General features: G+C 48.4%; 1 protein-coding gene across 1 annotated transcript in view; it reads left to right on the top strand.

Annotated features, from left to right (window-relative positions):
• The window catches only part of MDN1 (midasin AAA ATPase 1), a 1,740,009-nt gene that overhangs the window by 1,682,247 nt on the left and 38,317 nt on the right, over nucleotides 1-19,445 (top strand). The window contains exons 97-98 of the mRNA XM_069235499.1: nucleotides 269-443; nucleotides 7,035-7,108. Of these exons, the coding sequence (XP_069091600.1) occupies nucleotides 269-443; nucleotides 7,035-7,108 (249 nt within the window). The remainder of the gene's footprint in view (nucleotides 1-268; nucleotides 444-7,034; nucleotides 7,109-19,445) is intronic.

Below are 19,445 nucleotides of genomic sequence, written 5' to 3'. Positions count from 1 at the left end.
TGGGAAAATCATGAAAGTCGCAAAACATTGTAGTAAAGGATAACTTTGCATACCTATACATACAAAAGTGACTAATTCCAATCAAACTTGAAAACAGAATAAGAGTATTACTGCTGTTGTATTAAATATTATTGGTTCTGTTGGTTTCTTGCATCGTATTTCACTGAAATGTATTACTGCCTTTAGTACTGAGTAATTATTCATTAGGATGTGTACATCTTTGTTCTTTCTGGCCATTGTTTATATTTTCACATTGTTACTTTTGCAGAGGTGACTACAGGACAGGGAAGCGTCTGAATATGCGCAAGGTAATTCCGTACATTGCTAGCCAATTTCGAAAAGACAAGATATGGCTACGGAGGACCAAGCCCAGCAAACGCCAGTATCAGATTTGTATGGCGATAGATGATTCCTCTAGCATGGTAGACAACCACTCCAAACAGGTAAGATATAACAAGCATTTTTTCATACCTTTGCCTTCTTCACTCTCACATAGAGCCAGAAAATTACCTTGTTTTGCTGACTTATTAAGGTTGGTTTTATTTTCACATTAAATCAATAGTCTTCCCAGTCTCAATGTTTGCACACACGTTTTGCCTAGTGTTGATGACTTTGAAAGTGTGCTGGGATCCTGCCAACCAGGCCCCAGCACCAGTGTTCTTTCCCCAAATCTGTACCTTTGTTTCCACAGTTGGCACACCCTTGGCGCACAGTTAAGTCCCTTGTACCAAGGGCTCTGTGGCCAGGGAAGTTCCCCAAGGGCTGCAGCATGTATTATGCCACCCTAGGGGACCTCTCACCAACACGTGTACACTGCCTTGCAGCTTGTGTGTGCTGGTGGGGAGAAAAAGGAAAATTCGGCATGGCACCTGTAGGAAAGTAGCCTCTTTCTAGCTTGGTTATACCCATTTTCTACCTGTAATCAGTGTGCTTGACTGTGTTAACTGGGATCCTGCTAACCAGGACCCCAGTGATTATGATCTCTCCAAATTTGGTTGCTACTTAGCTTTTCTACCCACAATTGGCATATTGGTGCCCCCATGTAAGTCCCTTGTGTATGGTACCTAGGGCATTTGGGTTCCAGGGGATCCCTATGGGCTGCAGCAGTTATTCTGCCACCCATAGAGGAAGCCCATGCAAAGGGTTCTGCAGGCTTGCCATTACAGTCTGCGTGAACCGGGTGCACCCGGTTTCACTACAGGTCACTGCACCAGGTCACTGTAAGTCACCCCTATGGTAAGCCCTCTCAGCCCAGAGGGCAGGGTGCAGTTACCTGTGTGTGAGAGCACCCCTTCACTAGCAGGGGTGCCCCAACAAACTCCAGCCCCATTTTACTGGACTTCATGAGTGCAGGGACGCCATTTTATGTGTACCGGACATAGGTCACTACTTATGTCCAGCTACATAATGGTAGCTCCGAAACTGGGCATGTTTGGTATCAAATATGTCGGAATCATACTCCGATACTGCTGCAAGTATTGGAAGTATGATCCCATGCACTCTGTGGGCTCCTTAGAGGACCCCCAGCATTCCTACCCCCAGTCTTACAGGGTTTTCCCAGGCAGCCCAGCTGCTGCCACCCCTCAGAAAGAATTCTGCCCTCCTGCTGCTTGATCTGATCAAGCCCAGGAAGGCAGAACAAAGAATTTCCTTTAGGAGAGGCGGTAACACCCTCTCCCTTTGGAAATAGGTGTGACTGGCTTGGGAGGGGTAGCCACTGGTTTTACTTTGAAGGGCACTTTTGGTGCCCTCCTTGCATAAACCAGTCCATACTGGTTCAGGGACACCCAGTCCCTGCTCTGGTGCGAAACTGGACAATGGAAAGGGGAGTGACCACTCCCCTGTCCATCACCACCTCAGGGGTGGTCCTCATAGCTCCTTCAGAAGGTCCCTGGACGTCTGCCATCTTGTTTCCAAGGTTGACAGGGAACTGTGGGAGCATCTGAGTGGCCATACCAGGCACGTGACGTCATAGGCACCTTCTGATAGGTGGCCACCTGGCTATGTGACCAAGCCCACTCTTAGGGCTATTTAGGGTTTTCCTTTGGGATGGGTCCTGAGATTCGGCTTGCATAATTCCAGGAGCACTCTTCTGCAACCTCCACTTGAACTTCTAGTCACTGGAACAGCGACTGGACCCTCCAGGAACCAGCAATCTGCATCCTCGAAGAAGACTCTTCTTGCAGCATTGTTTCCATGGCTCCTTCCAGCTTCTGCAACATTTCCCCAGCTGTCCATCGTCTGAGGGTGGCAAGTCTTCAGTCTGCACGAAAAGGAAGAAGGAATCTCCCTTGGAGTGAAGGAGTCGCTCCCCTGCATCCGCAGGCACCTACTGCAACAACAACCGGTCGCTTGGATCTCCTCTCATCCTGAGCTGCGTGGATCCTCCATCACGGGTGGTAATCCGGAGTAGTCCTCTTGGTCCACTATGCCAGCTGCCAACTTTGGTGGTGGTAAGCCCTTGCTATCCCACGAAGGACTGTACCCCAGTGCACTGCGTCTCTTGCAGCTTCAAAGGCTTGTTTGTATCTCCTCCAAGGGATCTTCAGCCTAAGTTTAGCTCCAGCCCCCACCACTCCTTCCTGCGAACCACAGCCCTCTGCGTAGTTCTCCTGTGGCGTGGGACCTGTCATCAGTTGTGCTAAATGGGCTTTTCTGCAACTTGTGTGTCCTCGTCCTGTGGGCCTCCTGTGGGCTCTCTGTGTCGCTGAGGGTCCCCTCTGAGTCCCCCTCCTGGGTTCAGTCCCCCTTGTTGGTCTTCGGCAGCACCACTTTTCCACTAACCGCGAATTTGCCCTTGCCAAGGCCTGTTGGTCAAATTTCTGCACCGACACGCGTCTGCAATCTTCACTCCAGCGTGGGACATCTTGTGCATTCATCAGGAACTCTTCTCTGTCTCAAGGGCTGCGGTGCTGACCTGTTCTTTCTTGCCGTCAACCGACTCCTGCAAGTACAACAGGGTGGGTATTAGCTCTTACTCCTCCTGGACTCCATTGTTACTCTTGGACTTGTCCCCTCTCTCCACAGGTCTTCCTCTCCAGGTTTCTTGCAGTCTTGTCTAGGTGTCTTCTTCTTTTCCTCCCTTTTGGGTGGTTTGGGGAAATTCCAGTGAATTACTCCTGCGTTCTGGTCGCTGGGGGATACTGTATTACTTACCTCCGCTTTTCTGGTACTCACAGCTCCCCTTAACACATTCCACTTACTTAGGTGGGGGTCTTGTGTTCGCTTTCCATTTTCTTAGTATATGGTTTGGGCTTCCCCTAGGGTCACTATTGGTTATATACATTTACACTGTTTTCTAACCTTTTTATGCCTATTACGGTTTACTAGTGTATACAATATGTGTATTACTTACTTCCTTTTGGAGGGTTGCCTTTCTAGTACTTTGCGGTATTTTGTGACCAAAAATAAAGTACCTTTATTTTTGTACAACTGAGTGTTTTCTTTCATGTGTGCAAGTGCAGTGTGACTACAGGTGTTTTGCATGAGCTTTCCATGTCTCCTAGATAAGCCTTGGTTGCTCATCCACAGCTACCTCTAGTGAGCCTGGCTTCTAGACACTACCTACACCACACTAATAGGGGATACCTGGCATAGGGTGTAAATACCTTAGGTACCCACCACACACCAGGCCAGCTTTCTACAGGGACAATCATCAAACTTAAGTTTGTGCCCCAATCACCACAAACACACCTCATAAAAGTCAGTTACTAACATCTGTTTTCAATAGTACTGTTACGGTTCAAACCCTGTAGTTGTAGGTTGGGACATAGATCCCTTGCACACTTTTGGTTACGGTTTGAAAAATTGTTAATACAGACAAAGAGTGGAACTTTGAATCTTCATTTGAAGTTGCAGAAAGAATCAGTTAAGAAACTTGCATTAGCGTGCAGTTATGGCACTTATATGTGACTCCAGAATGTCTCTTACAGGGCAGAGCAAAGCCAGTAAGGATCCGCATGGCGCCACCTAACGGCGCATGGGAATACTGCTTTGAAGCATTTCCAAGGCAAGTCTGGCACCTGGAAGATTTTAAAGATGATGAATCTTCGGTTAGAAGTATCCATCAGAAAGGGTTTTAGCGAAGCTAAGTAACTTGTTCTTCTCACAGATACTCTATCTGACCGCAGATTCCTCACTGCCCTCCCACCTCCCCCTTTTCAGGTGGGGCCTCTTTTTAAAATCCAAAAGGTCCAAGTTAAGAATTTGCCCACTGGTACATCCAATTGTTCACGGTCCACGTCCAAGGGTGCTGAAATAGATAATAAGCGAACATGAGCATGCAGGGATGGTGCTTATATGCAGCTCTGCTCCATGGCTACAGAGAATTCTAAAGTGAGGAATCTTCGTCTAGATAGAGTATGCGCCTGAAGGGGTGTTACCAAAGGTAAGTAACTTGTTATTTTGCAATTAGTAACTAAGATATAACATTTTTCATCACATGAATGTCACTGTTTCATACTCCATATCATTCATCTTCGTCTGCATAACTTCTCATACCAACTCAAGTGACTCTTTACCCTGCAGAGAGCTATGCCTCCCGCTGCTCAACCTTTCAGTGCTTCTCGCCATTTAGCGTCCTTCTGTGTCCAGATGCACCCGTCAGTTTCAAGTTTCTTTCTATGTGGCCTCCTGCTGCTTCCATTCCAGGGGCTATCTTCACATCCCCTTCGTTTGTACTCAACCACATGAACCTTGTACTTAGGTCACTGGGTTGTGCAGTTGCCATAGAACTTGTGCAATGATTTTCAATGTTTTTGGTATGTTTGTTGAAATGTGCTCTACACAGTCTGAGCTTTTCCCCCAGTATAGAGTTTCGGGTGAAAATGCTCGTTCGATGTTGTGCAGACTAGATACGGAGAGAAGAACCAGTGGGTCAAGGATAGGTAGTGTAAACATCATTGTTGATGATCCTCGTAGTTAAATTCTATAGCGCAATCGACATTTTCTTTGCAGCTGTAGAGATGTCTAGAGAAGTATCGGAAAAGCATATGTTCTTCATATTTCTCACTGCACCTGAAGGGCTGGTTTGGCAAAAAGTCCCTCTGTCCTCTGCCTTTCCTCTCTTCTGTTTTGGCTGAAACCAAGCTGCTAAAAGGTTAGTACCTAGCTGCTGCAGCGTCTATGGAGGCATTTGAACTTCTCACATTTCTTGAGACCAGGATATGGAAGGTTTCAACTTCAAAAGCACCCATCAGAACCCGGCTGAGCGAATGTTGCCAACCATCAGCAACAGTAACAAGAAGCTGCTTTGAGCATTGCAATCCCTCCATATTCTGATTTTCCTTTCTAATTTATAAATCCAATTAAGGGTAAAGAATCATCTCTGTGGCAAAATTCAGGCATAAAAGGTCTTCCTGTTGACACGTCATATACCTTGCCTGCTTTGAAACCTTTCTTGGGGTCTTGAGTCAGTCAGTTTTTACTGCACTGTTTCCTGTGTTGGTGCTGGTTTACCTCTGGTGTCTGAGGTCCACCAACGTGAGTGCACGGGTTTGGGTTAACCCAGTTACCATCCTTCGTCAGTTGACTCTCCAGCTCTCGCAAAGTCAAGCAGTCATAGCTTACTGTAGGCAGTGGTAGGAGTTTAGAAACTCATCTGCAGCATGGCACAGCGAAGTAACAAACATTAAACTCAATGTCCAATGTGTGGTATAGCTTCAAGGAAGAATCGGACTTCTATGTACATCGTTGTTAAGAAGGTTACTGTCTCAAGAGGTCCAGTATTTATGTAGTTCAACTAAAGCCAACCGAATTGCTGCTTCCATTTGTGTCTCGTTTTTGCGGGGGAGTAATGGGGTTTACTGAAGCATACAAATCTTCCACTAAACAAATAAATTCCTACTTTTCCTTTCCTTTCTTAGGTGGTCTTGTATTTTTAGGAGGTGATGCTAATCAAAGGTACAGTGCTAATCAGGGGTACGTGCAGGTGGGATGTCTACCTATGCACAAAGGACAGTCTACAGGGAGATCAGACTAGCTCATGAAAGCAGACATCCTAAACATTTCTTTTTGCAATTGCAATTAATGATACCTAGTGCAATTGCATACTCGTTTTGATCAAGGGCAGAACTAAAATAATATCCAAACGTCCTTAAATATGCATCATGGTAGGTTTTAAATCTTTATCAGAGGCGGAAGTGCTTAACGTATCACATTTTTGGCACCATTATTCAAGCTTTTCCACTGCTGTGTTATAGCGACAAGCAGCACTGCGATCGGTCCTGTACCTTTTTTTTTTTTTTAGTTTCTTGGGCTTCTTTCATCAAGGTAGCCTTCCTCTTTAAACAGCTGTTATCTTGTGCCCATAATGGGGAAAGCGATAAACCTTCAAATATTTACATTTTAAATGATCCAGTGTAATGGAATATGTTTCAGCTCTGTGATGAGTGACTTATGTTTTCAGTGGGTATCATTTGTGCACAGTCATCTGTTTTTAGCTATGTCATAAATGTGCCTAACTGTGAAAGCAAAATGATATATTTAAAAGTAAAAACTGTTTGCATTACAAGCACTATTACATCATCTACGAGCAGCTGCAGGGTCTATAAGTGAAATAAACACAACATTGTGATTTTAGCATAAGTTTAAGTATAGAAAATTGAAAGTTGTAGAAAAACTGGCTCTGTTTCAGTTATATCGTAATATTTGAAAACAAGATAAATTGTATACATACAAAGGGCTACGTAAGGAACCTTTTCCCGGTGAAATGTATTTGCCAGATCAGTACCTACTTAAATGCCAGTCCTTGCCCTCTATTGTATATCTCTTTATCCCAATGGGAAGTCCTTTAGAAACCCTCAGTTCTTTATCGGACCCCTATTCAGCCCACGACTTATGAATATCTGTAAGATATGGGAGACGGAGGTGGAGGAGACTGGTGGGGTATTGATTTTGTGTTCTGCCACTGGCCGTGTCTTTGTACTGGAAGTGATTTTCAAGTGAACAATAAGCTTATGTGCAAATGTTTAGCACTAATTGAATAGATCGCCTTTACGTGACATGTGAAGCCGTGATTCTTATTTCTTTTGCAGCTTGCCTTTGAATCCTTGGCCGTCATTGGTAATGCACTCACCCTATTGGAAGTGGGACAAATTGCTGTATGCAGGTAAGGTATTTATATACATGGTATTGTGATATATTGCATGATAGCATTTGAATAGATTTTCCCCGTATGCGGGTCACTGAAGGTTGTATCCATGCAGCAAGCACAGTACACCTTGTGGAAGTGTGGTTGTTAGAGTGTTTTCTTTGCTTTGAGCCTATTTGGGAAGTCTTTCCATATCATGCTTGATAAACCACCAAGGTGTGGTTATTGTTATGGCACGCAGTGCTTAGTGGAGTGATGGCTAGGTGGAATACAAAATCAAATGTATTTTATATGAACCATAGCACACATAATCTGGCACACAGTATTTCCAACCAAGTCATCCATGTCACCATCTAACCATTTCACATATGAAACCGATTGAATGTTGATAATGGTGCACGGGTACGCAGGCCACATTTCACCAAGCAGTACTTCATTTAGTGGTTCAGAACACATTAACTCCTGTTTACATGGAACAGGTGATGGTCACTTTTGTATCTTTGTTTTTGGCTCCTCTAGACATATATTTGTAGATCATTAGGACATAAGCAATGGATCATTCTGTTGCGTGGTTAGTGGATTTTGATTCCTTGTAAGCCAATCCACAAAGAAAGTGCCCCCACATTTGTTCAATGTAACCAATATGTGATCTAAAATTAAATTGCAGAATAAACCCATGCAGCTGTTATTCCCTGAAAGAAGGAGTTACAGAATGGGCTGCATTTTGTGGCCTCAGCAGTAGTTGTAACTTTAAACTATTGCAGTTGATTCAGTCTAAACAGTCTGTTTTGCCTACTGCTACTACTAACAGTCCAACATGAAAACTGGATATCTGATAGAGACTACTAGCCGCATATTCCTTACCTTAGAATTTCCCAGACGTCCAACTGGATCCTGAGTTTTTTTTGTGAGCAGTACCCCTGCGCGCCGGTGGGTGGTGTCTTTCAGCTCTGCATGCATTGTCTTAATCGTTCGCACCGGAAGTGATGTCGCCGCCACCTATATTAGTGCCACTCAGGTGCACTTCAGTTTTTTTTTTCCGCTCCAGACAGTGCTGATCCGCAGAAAAGCTACCCTGTCACTCACTTTTTGACTGAACTTTTTCCTATGTTTTGTCAAGTCATTTTTAGGTTTTCCTCCTGGTGTAGCAGGGCTAACCATCTAAGTAGGCCTGCTTCAAGCCCTGAGGCGCTCGTCATCAACCAATGTCTGTGATGGACCTGCACCTTGTATGCCTTTGATGCCACGAGCTCGACCACAAACCCAAGTTGTGCTTCGACTGCTGCGCCATTAATCCAAAGGCCTTGAGGGAGCGATCCCTCAAGCTCCTGGTGGCTCGGCGTGCAAACCCGCAACGCTGAAGGTCCTGGTCAAGAGGAAGGCCCCAGGAGCGGTTGCGGAGTCTGAGATCCTCATTGCACTCCAAGTTGACAGGCCACTCGGTCCTTTCACAAGAAGAAGTCAAAGAGATCTTCAACTTCACCTCATCCTTCAGCTGATGAGACTAGGGAGCATCGTACATCAAGGCCTTGCAGCGCACCTTCCTATCTTTCTGGGAGCTGAAGTGACCCAGCCCAACATTGCTCTGAGGCCATGTGCCTCATTTTTGGACGGCCTGACTTTTCTGGTGGGCCTTCAGGTCCCTAAGGGTTGGCAGGGGCAGGGCTCTTTCTGGTTCTGCAGCGGCAGCTTAGGCCCTGGCTCCAGTCGAGCCTAGGGGATCATTTTCTAGATCTGAACTGGTGCTGGTCGTACTACCTCGATCATCCCCGACACTGGGCCCAATGCCAACAACCCTGGCAGTGTCAGCGCCCACCAACAGCGGCGCCCCAATTCTGATCCCCTACTCCCATATGGAGCTGAAGGGGCGTTGATCAGCACCATTTCTAGTGCCTTCTAGGGCCATGCTTAACAGGTCAGAGCCTGAGCCCTATTCTTATTGGCTAGGACTCGGGGAGGAATGGGATGGGTTGCTGAACCCTGAAGCATACCAGCCCCATAAAGATCCTGATGTGGACTGGTGTGAGGCATTGGTTGAAGCCAATGAACTGGACACTTCTCCAAATTCTGCTAAGCTTTCTCCCCATACCATGGCTATGAAGGAGGAAGCGTCATTCGTTGTGGTGGTGTGGAGGGTGGGTGAGGTCCTTGAACCTTTATTTGCCCTTGGTGGCAGGCAAGACTAATGTCTTGAAGGAGGTGCTGCACCCAGGAGTCTCCCCCTCAGAACTGCTACTCCTGTTCAACAAAGCTCGTTGTGCTCTGAGTGCCGGGCCATGCACCCGAAGGCCTTGAGGGAGCGGTCCCTCAAGCTCAGGGCGGCCCGGTGCTCGACTCCGCTTAAGTCCCGGTCTCATTCGAGGGGAAGGTCTCAAGATCGCGCATGGAGCCACCATCATTCTTCTTCCTCTAAGTCTTCGGGCCAAGGTAAGAAGAAGAAGAAGTCAAAGCGGTCCTGTCACCCTTTGACTTCACCCTGTCGCTCAGCCGATGTGACACAGGAGGAGCATTGATGCTCGTGGCCTCCGTCTCTGGAACCCACTTCTGGCGCTCCGCGATTCCCCGAGTTTCCGGGAGCCGGAGCGACCACTGCGCAATTGAAGGAGTTCTATGAGGCCATGCGCCTCATTTCTGGACAGGCCGACCCGATACAGCGCCTCCAGGCCCAAAGAGTTTGGTCACGGGGCCTTTGGGTTCTGCGCCAGCGGCTTTGGCTCCAACCACCGAAGCCCTCTCCGGATACGCTCTCGAATCTGTACCGACGCCGGTCGTACCACTGAGACCTTCTCTGGCACCAGTTCAATTGTCAACGCTCCTGATGTTAGTGGTGCCCACCATCCATGTTGACTGGATCCTCATCGCCAACGGATCGGAGTCAGAACGGAATCAGCCGACACCCTCTCTGTATTCGATGGGGCCTATTCACCCCAGGTTGGATTTGGACCCTTTTTCTTATGGGTACGAATTCAGGGAAGGATTGGAGAGGTCTCTGGACCCTTATGAATACCAGAATGACCCTAATTTGGACTGGGCACAGGAGTTGGACGAGGCCAGTGGCCTGGACACTTCTCCAGATGCTTGTATGCTGTCTCCTCCTACCGTGGCTACGGAGGAGGGAGCGACTTATGCTGTGGTGGTCAGTAGAGTAGCTGAGGTGCTTGGCCTTAAGCTGCCTACTGCTCAGGTCAGGTCAAATCTCCTAACGGAGGTGCCTCAGCCAGGGGCTTCCACATCTGAGTCCTTTTACCGTCAATGAAGCACTTGCCGATTTCCTCTTATGTACTCGGTCCAGACGCAACACAGGGGCTCCTGTGAACAGGACTATCGCATGCCATCGGCCCGCCCCGAATGACCCTAATTCCTGTCCCAGCACCCCACGGCTGAGAGCCTCGTTATCCAGGCTTCCTCTTCCTCGGGCGCATTCCTTTCCGCACCCCCAGATAGGGAATCAAAAAGGCTGGAACAATTTGGGAAGAAGTTTTCTTCCTCCAGTCGCGCGCTGCAGTCTGTGAACACCGCATGCCTTGCAAAACTCTGTGGGATACAGTCGTGCAAGGTCTGCCGCAGATACCAGAGGAGGCCCGTGTTATCATCTCCCAAGCTGTCACCTATGGGAGAGATGCGGCAAAGTTCACACGGAGATGTGGGCTGGACACAACCGACTTTCTAGGCAGATCGTTGCGACAATGGTGGTCTTGACTCCTGGCTGCCTACTATTGGTTTTTCGGGGGATGCCCAACAGTCTCTAATGGACATGCCCTTTGATGGCTCCCATCTCTTTGGAGACGAGGACGACTCGGCCTTGGAGAGATTCAAGGGCTCAAAGGCTATGGCTCGATCCCTTGGCTTTTCTGCTGCCCCCTGCCTCAACAGTCCGCCTTTCATGGCCACGGAAGGGGCTCCCTGTCACATCCCCCCCACCCAGCCATCATGCCACCTATGCTGTTCAGCGGCTGTGTGGCCAGGGACGCGGAATCCCATGTGGGCATGGGACAGTGAACCAGAGTTCTGCCCTGTCCACCCCTGCCCCTGCTGTAGCCTCCAAACCCTCCTAGTCCGTCCCCCTCACTCAGATCCAGTTGGCGGCAATATTCGCTGTCACTTGCCCCACTGGAAATCCATCACTGCGGACAGGTGAGTTTTGCAGATCATTTGAAGGGGCTACTCCCTTCCCTTCGAATGTGCCCCACCAGCCATGCCTCCATCAGTCGGCCATCTTTTGGGGAATCATTTGGCACTTCTCCACCAGGAAGTTGCAGTTCTCTTGGCCAAGGGAGCCATAGAGAAGGTCCCTGTGCCAGAAGTAGGTCATGGTTGTTATTTTGCTAATTTCTGGTGCCCAAAAAGAACAAGGGCTTACATCCTATCCTAGACCTTCGGGACCTCAATTACTTCCTCAAGAAGGAGAAATTCAAAATGCTTACCCTAACTCAGGTCCTGTCTGCCTTGGACCCAGGAGACTGAATGGTAGCGTTGGACTTGCAAGGTGCTTATTTTCTCATTCCCATCCTGCCTGCCCACAGACGTTACCTACGATTCGTGGTAGGTCAAGATCACTTTGTTCACAGTGCTCCCATTCAGCCTTACCAGCGCCCCTTGGGTGTTTACGAAAGTGATGGTGGTGGTTGCAGCTCAGCTGCCCAGGTTAGGGGTTTCAGTCTTCCCCCTACCTCGACAACTGTCTGTTGAAGGCAGACTCACCCCAGAAAATTGCATCCCAGCTCCATACTATGGCGAAGCTCCTGCTCATGCTGGGATTCACTATAAACGTGCCAAAGTCAAATCTGACTCTCTCTCAGATGCCCTCTTTCATCTGAGCTGTTCTGGACACAGTGCAATTTCGGGCTTATCGTCCTGAGCGGCAAATCCAGGATATTCAGGCTATGATACCAATGTTTCAGCCTCTGTTCTGTGTTCTGGTGAGGCATACTCTGAGGCTGCTGGGTCTTATGGCCTCCTGCATCCTGCTAGCAATAAATGTGCGTTAACAGATGCTGGCTCTGCAGTGGGACCTGAAGTTCTAATGGGCACAGCATCAGGGTAACCTCTCAGTCATCATCCAGGTGTCGGAGTGAACTGCACAGGATTTGCAGTGGTGGCTAACAAACCGCAATTGGGTCATTGGCAGATCCCTTTCCTTTCCCCGAGCAGATCTGACAGTAGTGACAAATACTTCATTCCTGGGATTAGGCGGCCATCTGGGAGAGGTGGAAATCAGAGGACTCAGGTATGTGGCAGATCCAGACTCCACATCAATCTGCTGGAGTTGACGGCGATCTAACTAGCAATGAAGGCCTTCCTACCTTCCAGCAAGGAGAGACTGGTGTAGGTGTTCACGGACAACACCACCTCTATGTGGTACTGCAACAAACAGGGCGGGTGGGGTAGCTGACCCCATGTCAAGAGGCCCTCCATCTCTGGACATGGCGCAAACATCAGGGCATTTCCCTGGTGGTTCAACACGTGGCGGGTTCTCTAAACGCCAGGGCAGATAAACTGAACCACGGATGCTTAGCACATCCTAAATAGTGTCTCCATCTGGAGGTGGCGCAAAGTCTCTTGGTGGGGAGAGCCTTTGTTTAAATCTGTTCGCCTCTGTTGAGAACGTGCTATGTCAGCAGTTTTGCATACTGGAGGTTCCAAGGCAGCTCTCACTCAGCAACACTTTTCACCTAGATTGGAGGTCAGTCACTCCTGTATGCCTTTCCGCCCATACCACTTCTGCCCAGAGTTGTTAGGAAGATAAAGAAAGACCATGCCCAAGTTATACTTGTGGCACCGGATTGGACACAGAGAGTCTAGCCATCGATCCTCCGACTGCCCCTTCAAGAGGATCTTCTGTCAAAGCAGCAGGGAAGGATTCTCCACCCGCAAGATTCTTGCTTGGAGATTGAGCGATGGCAACTGACAGCTGCTGACCTTCCTCCCGAAGGCCACAATGTCATCCCGGCAGCCAGATATTTCTCCAGTAAGATGGCAGACGCCTGCCATTGGAAAAAAATTGTGGCCTGGTATTCTCTCAGATATGTTGATCCCCTTTCTGCCCCCTTTTACAGGTTTTTCTCCTCTTTTTATCTCTTGCCCAGCAAAACTCTGCTCTTAGTACTCCTAAAGGTTATCTTTCTGCTATTTCTTCATTTCTCAGAGCTGATCAACCTTGTCTTTTCCAATCTCCTATGGTACATAGGTTCTTGAAAGGTTTATTTCATCCTTTTCCCCTTCCGCCTTTGTCATGCCTCACTGGGACTTTCTTGATGTGCGCTCCCTTTAAGCCACTTCACAACTGTTGCATGTGGTTGCTCACTATCAAAAACGGCCTTCCTCATAGCTATAACATCTGCCCAACAAGTTAGTGAGCTACAGGCCTTATCATCTAATTAGCTATTCATCCTGACAGTGGTGCTTCGCACCAGGGCTTCCTTTCTTCCAAAGGTGATCACACCCTTTCATGTAGTATAATCCATCACCCTGCTTTCTTTCTATGCTCCACCTCACCCTTCCAAGGATGAGGAACATCTTCATCATCTGGATCACAAAGGAGCTTTGTCGAATCTCCCTTGACTGCACACAGGACTTCTGGGTAGGTGATCAACTCTTTGTGGGCTATATCAGAGCTATAACGGGTCTCTCTCAAGATGGGTTGTGTTCTGCATTCAAATCTGCTACGCAATGGACAAAAAGCAAAGCTGCAACCACTACTGTAGCACGTGGAGTTCCAGTCCAGGCAGCAACGTGGGCCTCCCTGCACACATTTACCAATCATTACTGCATGGATAGTCAAGTCCTTTGTGATGGGGCATTTTGCCCGCTTGGTCCCGTAGGACTCCTTCATCTGAAATTGGTCCACTGACCAACCTCTTGAGATGGTATTGCTTGGGTATTTATTCTAAGGGAAGGAATCTGCAGCTAGAAGTGTCTATCAGATGAACAAGTTACTTCTCTTCGATAACGCCTTATCTGGTAGAGACTATATCTAGCTGCAGATTCATTACCACCAACCCATCCTTCCTGCTTTACGAACAGATTTCTAGGGACAGGGCTGTATCCATTTCAGGGCCCTACTTATCCACACCATTGGTCAGTGTTCTTCATGGCTCCTTGCTTCTGGTGAGGAAAGTTGTGAAAAGAAACTGACGTCAGCGTTCCTGGGGGCACCTATATAGGTGCTGGAGACGTCACTTCCTTCACGGCCGATGACTCATGCAGAGCCTGATCGACACCACCTACTGGCGCGCAGGGGTACTGCTCATGAAAAATCGTCCAGGTCCAGTCTGCCTCTTGGGGTAATTACAGTGTAAGGAATCTGCAGCTAGACAGTCTCTACCAGATATGGCGCTACCTCAGGTAAGTACCTTGTTCTTTAGGACCCTTAGGAAACCATCAGGTCAACCCTGGGTAGCTGTGTGTAGGAAGTTGGCTCTGTATATACTATTTCAAAGTAAGAAATAGTGTGCACAGAGTCCAAGGGTTCCCCTTAGAGGTAAGATAGTGGCAAAAAGAGATAATTCTAAAGCTCTATTTTGTGGTAGTGTGGTCGAGCCGTAGGCTTATCAGAGGATAGTGTTAAGCATTTGTTGTAAACACACAGGCAATAAATGAGGAACACACACTCACTTATTCCAGGCCAATAGGTTTTTATATAGAAAAATATATTTTCTCAGGTTTAAGATTTACAAGTAATACTTCAAATGAAAGGTATTTCACTCAGGTATTCTAGGAACTTTGAATAATCACAGTAGCATGTAGTTTTGACAAAAATGGCAATAAGCTATTTTAAAAGTGGACACAGTGCAAAAATCAACAGTTCCTGGGGGAGGTAAGTAATTGTTAAGTTCACAGGTAAGTAAAACACTTACAGGGTTCAAAGTTGGGTCCAAGGAAGCCCACCGTTGGGGGTTCAAGGCAACCCCAAAGTTACCACACCAGCAGGTCAGGGCCGGTCAGGCGCAGAGGTCAAAGAGGTGCCCAAAACACATAGGCTTCAATGTAAACAGGGGTGCCCCGGTTCCAGTCTGCCAGCAGGTAAGTACCCGCGTCCTCGGAGGACAGACCAGGGGGGTTTTGTAGGGCACTGGGGGGGACACAAGCAGGCACAGGGGCGGCCGGGTGCAGAGTGCAAACAGGCGTCAGGTTTTGTATTGGCATCAGTAGGGAGGCCCGGGGGTCTCTTCAACGATGCAGGCAGGCACAGGGGGGCTCCTCGGGGTAGCCACCACCTGGGCTAGGCAGAGGGTTGCCTGGGGGTCGCTCCTGCACTGGAGTTTGGTTCCTTCAGGTCCTGGGGGCTGCGGGTGCAGTGTTGGTTCCAGGCATCTGGTCCCTTGTTACAGGCAGTCGCGGTCAGGGGGATCCTCTGCAGGCGTCGCTGTGGGGCTTCAGGGGGGTCGTCTCTGGTTACTCACGTTCTCGCAGTCGCCGGGGAGTCCTCCCTGAGGTGTTTGTTTTCCGCAGGTCGAGCCGGGGGCGTCGGGTGCAGAGTGGAAAGTCTCATGCTTCCGGGGGTAAACTTGGAGTCTTTAAAGTTGCTTCTTTGTTGCAGTTTGTTGAACAGGGCCACTGTTCTCGGGAGCTTCTTGGTCCTTTGGATGCCGGGCAGTACTCTGAGGCTTCAGAGGTCGCTGGTCCCTGTTGGATGCGTCGCTGTTGCAGTTTTTGTCGAAGTAGAGAGACAGGCCTGTGGGGCTGGGGCCAAATCAGTTGTGGTCTCTGTCTTCACTGCAGGGCTTCAGGTCAGCAGTCCTTCTTCTTCAGGTTGCAGGAATCTATCTTCCCCGGTTCTGGGGGCCCATAGATACTGGATTTAGGGGTGTGTTTAGGTCTGGGAGGGCAGTAGCCAATGGCTACTGTCCTTGAGGGTGGCTTCACCCTGTTTGTGCCTCCTCCCTGTGGGGAGGGGGGCACATCCGAATCCTATTGGGGGAATCCTCCATCCACAAGATAGAGGATTTCTAAAAGTGAGAGTCACCTCAGGGGCTGTCCTGACTGGTGGGGGACTCCTTGTTTTTCTGATTATCTCCTCCAGCCTTGCCACCAAAAGTGGTGGCAGTGGCCGGAGGGGCGGGCATCTCCACTAGCTGGGATGCCCTGTGGCGCTGTAACAAAGGGGGTGAGCCTTTGAGCCTTAACCGCCAGGTGTTACAGTTCCTGCAGGGGGAGGTGGGAAGCACCTCCACCCAGTACAGGCTTTGTTCCTGGCCACAGAGTGACAAAGGCACTCTCCCCATGTGGCCAACAACATGTCTGGTGTGTAGCAGGCTGGCAAAAACTAGTCTGCCCACACTGGAAGTCGGGTATGTTTTCAGGGGGCATCTCTAAGATGCCCTCTGGGTGTATTTTACAATAAATTGAACACTGGCATCAGTGTGCACTTATTCTGCTGAGAAGTTTGATAACAAACTTCCCAGTTTTCAGTGTAGCCTTTATGGTGCTGTGGAGTTCATGTTTGACAGACTCCCAGACCATATACTCTTATGGTTACCCTGCACTTACAATGTCTAAGGTTTGGCTTAGACACTGTAGAGGCATAGTGCTCATATGCCCTTACCTGTGGTATAGTGCACCCTGCCTTAGGGCTGTAAGGCCTGCTAGAGGGGTGACTTACCTATGCCGGAGGGGAGTGCCATGTCGACTTAGTCATTTTCTCCCCACCAGCACACACAAGCTGTGAAGCAGTGTGCATGTGCTGAGTGAGGGGTCCCTATGGTGGCATAAGACATGCTGCAGCCCTTAGAGACCTTCCCTGGCATCAGGGCCCATGGTACCATGGGTACCAGTTACAAGGGACTTACCTGAGTGCCAGGGTTGTGCCAATTGTGAAGACAAAGGTACAGTTTAGGGAAAGAACACTGGTGCTGGGGCCTGGTTAGCAGGGTCCCAGCACACTTTCAAATCATAACGTAGCATCAGCAAATGTCAAGGAGGCATTTCCTTACACTGTGGCTCTAGCAGAAAGACTTACAGCAAGGGAACAAGTGTAAAGCTTTTAAACAGCAACTGAACAATTGAAGAAATGGACAAGACACCACAGAAATCTACTTTAATTTATAAAAGTAGACTGTATTTTTATGTATTTTTGTACACCACAATGAAAAAGATCCACTGAGGCGGTTCGGAGATATAAATTTACAAGGTATAGTAAATCAAAGAATTTCATTCAACTGCAAACAAGTATTGGCAAATTCAGCATATTTGACACTTGAACACGTTTTCAGCAAAAGGTTGGCCTTGCTTTAATGCAGTCACTTTAGGTGGCCAAGTCCAGTTGGGTGCCGTTCAGGGGACGACCAAGGTTCTCATAAACAGTTACCTCGGCAGGTGAAACAGTTTTCAGGCAGTTCTAGGCACTTTTTCGCTTTTGCAGGGCTTTCGTATAGAAGTGATCCTGATGCAAAGAAGGAAGGATACTGAAGATGCTCAAAGGATGCTGTGGATGTAATGCGATCAACGGGAGTTGTGCTAAGACTACTCCTTGGTCCTCGAAGGGGATGAGGTGATCCTGGTCACAGGGTTGTCATCCCTCGAAGCCCTCTCTGTGCTGGCAAAAATCAATTCACCGCTGGACTACCAGTAACCCAGTATTTCAGTTACCTGTCAATTCTTCCTGGGTCGATACCTGGGAGTACCAGCTACATTCTGACAACACTGTCTGACTCAGCGAACTTGTGTGCAACTTTGAGTTGGATCTTGGTCCCTGGTGCTGCATGGCGAAGGTTTGCAATGGGTTGAAGAGTTTGGACTACCCACTTGCCCCAGCAGGCTTCTTCAGCTGGTGTGATCCTGTGCCTTCAACAGGAGGCCAGTCAGCTGGCTCTTGAAGTCCCTTGGCTTTGGCTTGGCTCTGGAGACGACTTCTCCTTGAGCAGAACATGTCGGGCACAGTCCCTCTCGTTTGCCCGCCACCAGGTGCAGAAGGTGCAGTCCACAACGGTGCAGCCTCTCCTTGCTGATTAAAGGGTGCATCTGGGCAGTTCTTCCTTTGTCCTTCTTCGAGTCCAGTCGAAGTCTGATGTCGGGGGTGCCCTACTTACGCACCAAAAATGCCCTCCGGGCAGGATGCAGTTGGCAGTTAGTAGGCTACCAGGTTCCTTCCTACCTAAAGACCACTTCCTGCGAAGTGTGGCATCTGAACATCCAAGGATGCATCATTCTGCCCACTTGTAGTATGGCACAACACCTCTCCCAGCATATGTCCCTCTCCCAAGTGTTTCCCAGTTGCCCTTCAGAGGCAGCTTCTACCTTTGAAGCACGCCTTTTGGGCCAACACCTGTGTGGCTTCCTGGAGGAGGAAGGTGTCACCTCCTTCGAGAAACAAGACCCTATTGTATCATTTCCTGGGAGTTGTTGGCACTACTCCTCAGAAGGGCACAACGCTGTCTCTGCAACAAGACCCCATGTCCAGCTGGTATAGGCACAGGGGAGTAAAGACAGCAAAGTGGCAACTTGGCTAAATATGCACAACGCAACTTGTAAGATTAATTTCGGATTGAAATCAAGCCAGACTTAATATAACAAGTTGTATGATACCTTGGATGCCCCACTTTGATCATACCATTCCAAAGTTAGCACAGCTGAGGGGTCTGCACTCACCAATCAGGCGAAAAATTATTTCCACTGCAAAAATTACAGTTTTGCAGTTTGCACTATCAGAACATGTAAAGTACATGTTTTGCCTGTGAGATATGCTGGACCTTCCATTAGGACTTGATAGGCCTGCCATAGGGTTAACCTATTGGGTATGAGCTAATTCAATGTATCTGTTTGTGGGTAAGCGCACAGGCACAGAGGTCTAGTTAGCAGGCTTCTGTGCACTGAGTCGAGAAACCAGCAACATCAATCCAAAAACTTGGAAGGTGACCATACAAAAGATGCATTTCCTTACAGAGGCCACCTCGGTGTGCTGACATCAGATTCTTTCTTTCCACCACAACAGCTCAAATCCAGAGAGCTACCGCTGTCTTTTTTTGCCCAACCTTTTCATCCTTTTTTGAGCAGTGCGCTCTTAGTTTGCTAGGGATATGTCCTTTAACAAACCTACGGACTTTAAACCTTGTGGGGAATGTTACAGGCAAATGTCTGTGTATGACCTGCACTTGGTCAGTCTTTGGTCCCTGATATCGTACATCAGTCTCTCCTCATCCTCAAGGCAGTATCCCCAGCAATGTCACCTCTTTTGGGTTAACACCAGAACTTTTGCCTGCAGACAGCGTGAAGGCCCACTGCCCCAACAACAGGCACCCACACCCTTTTGTGACAGGGTAGCCTGCAGACAATGTTCAGACTAGCCTGGACAGCGAAACGACCAGTCACCGTCCCCTCTGTCAGCAGTTTCAAAGCTGCTTTAGTTTGCCCTTTATGA

This window comes from Pleurodeles waltl, chromosome 5, assembly GCF_031143425.1.
Source record: "Pleurodeles waltl isolate 20211129_DDA chromosome 5, aPleWal1.hap1.20221129, whole genome shotgun sequence".
NCBI classification, from domain to species: domain Eukaryota; kingdom Metazoa; phylum Chordata; class Amphibia; order Caudata; family Salamandridae; genus Pleurodeles; species Pleurodeles waltl.
This window is presented reverse-complemented; position numbering and strand designations above follow the sequence as displayed.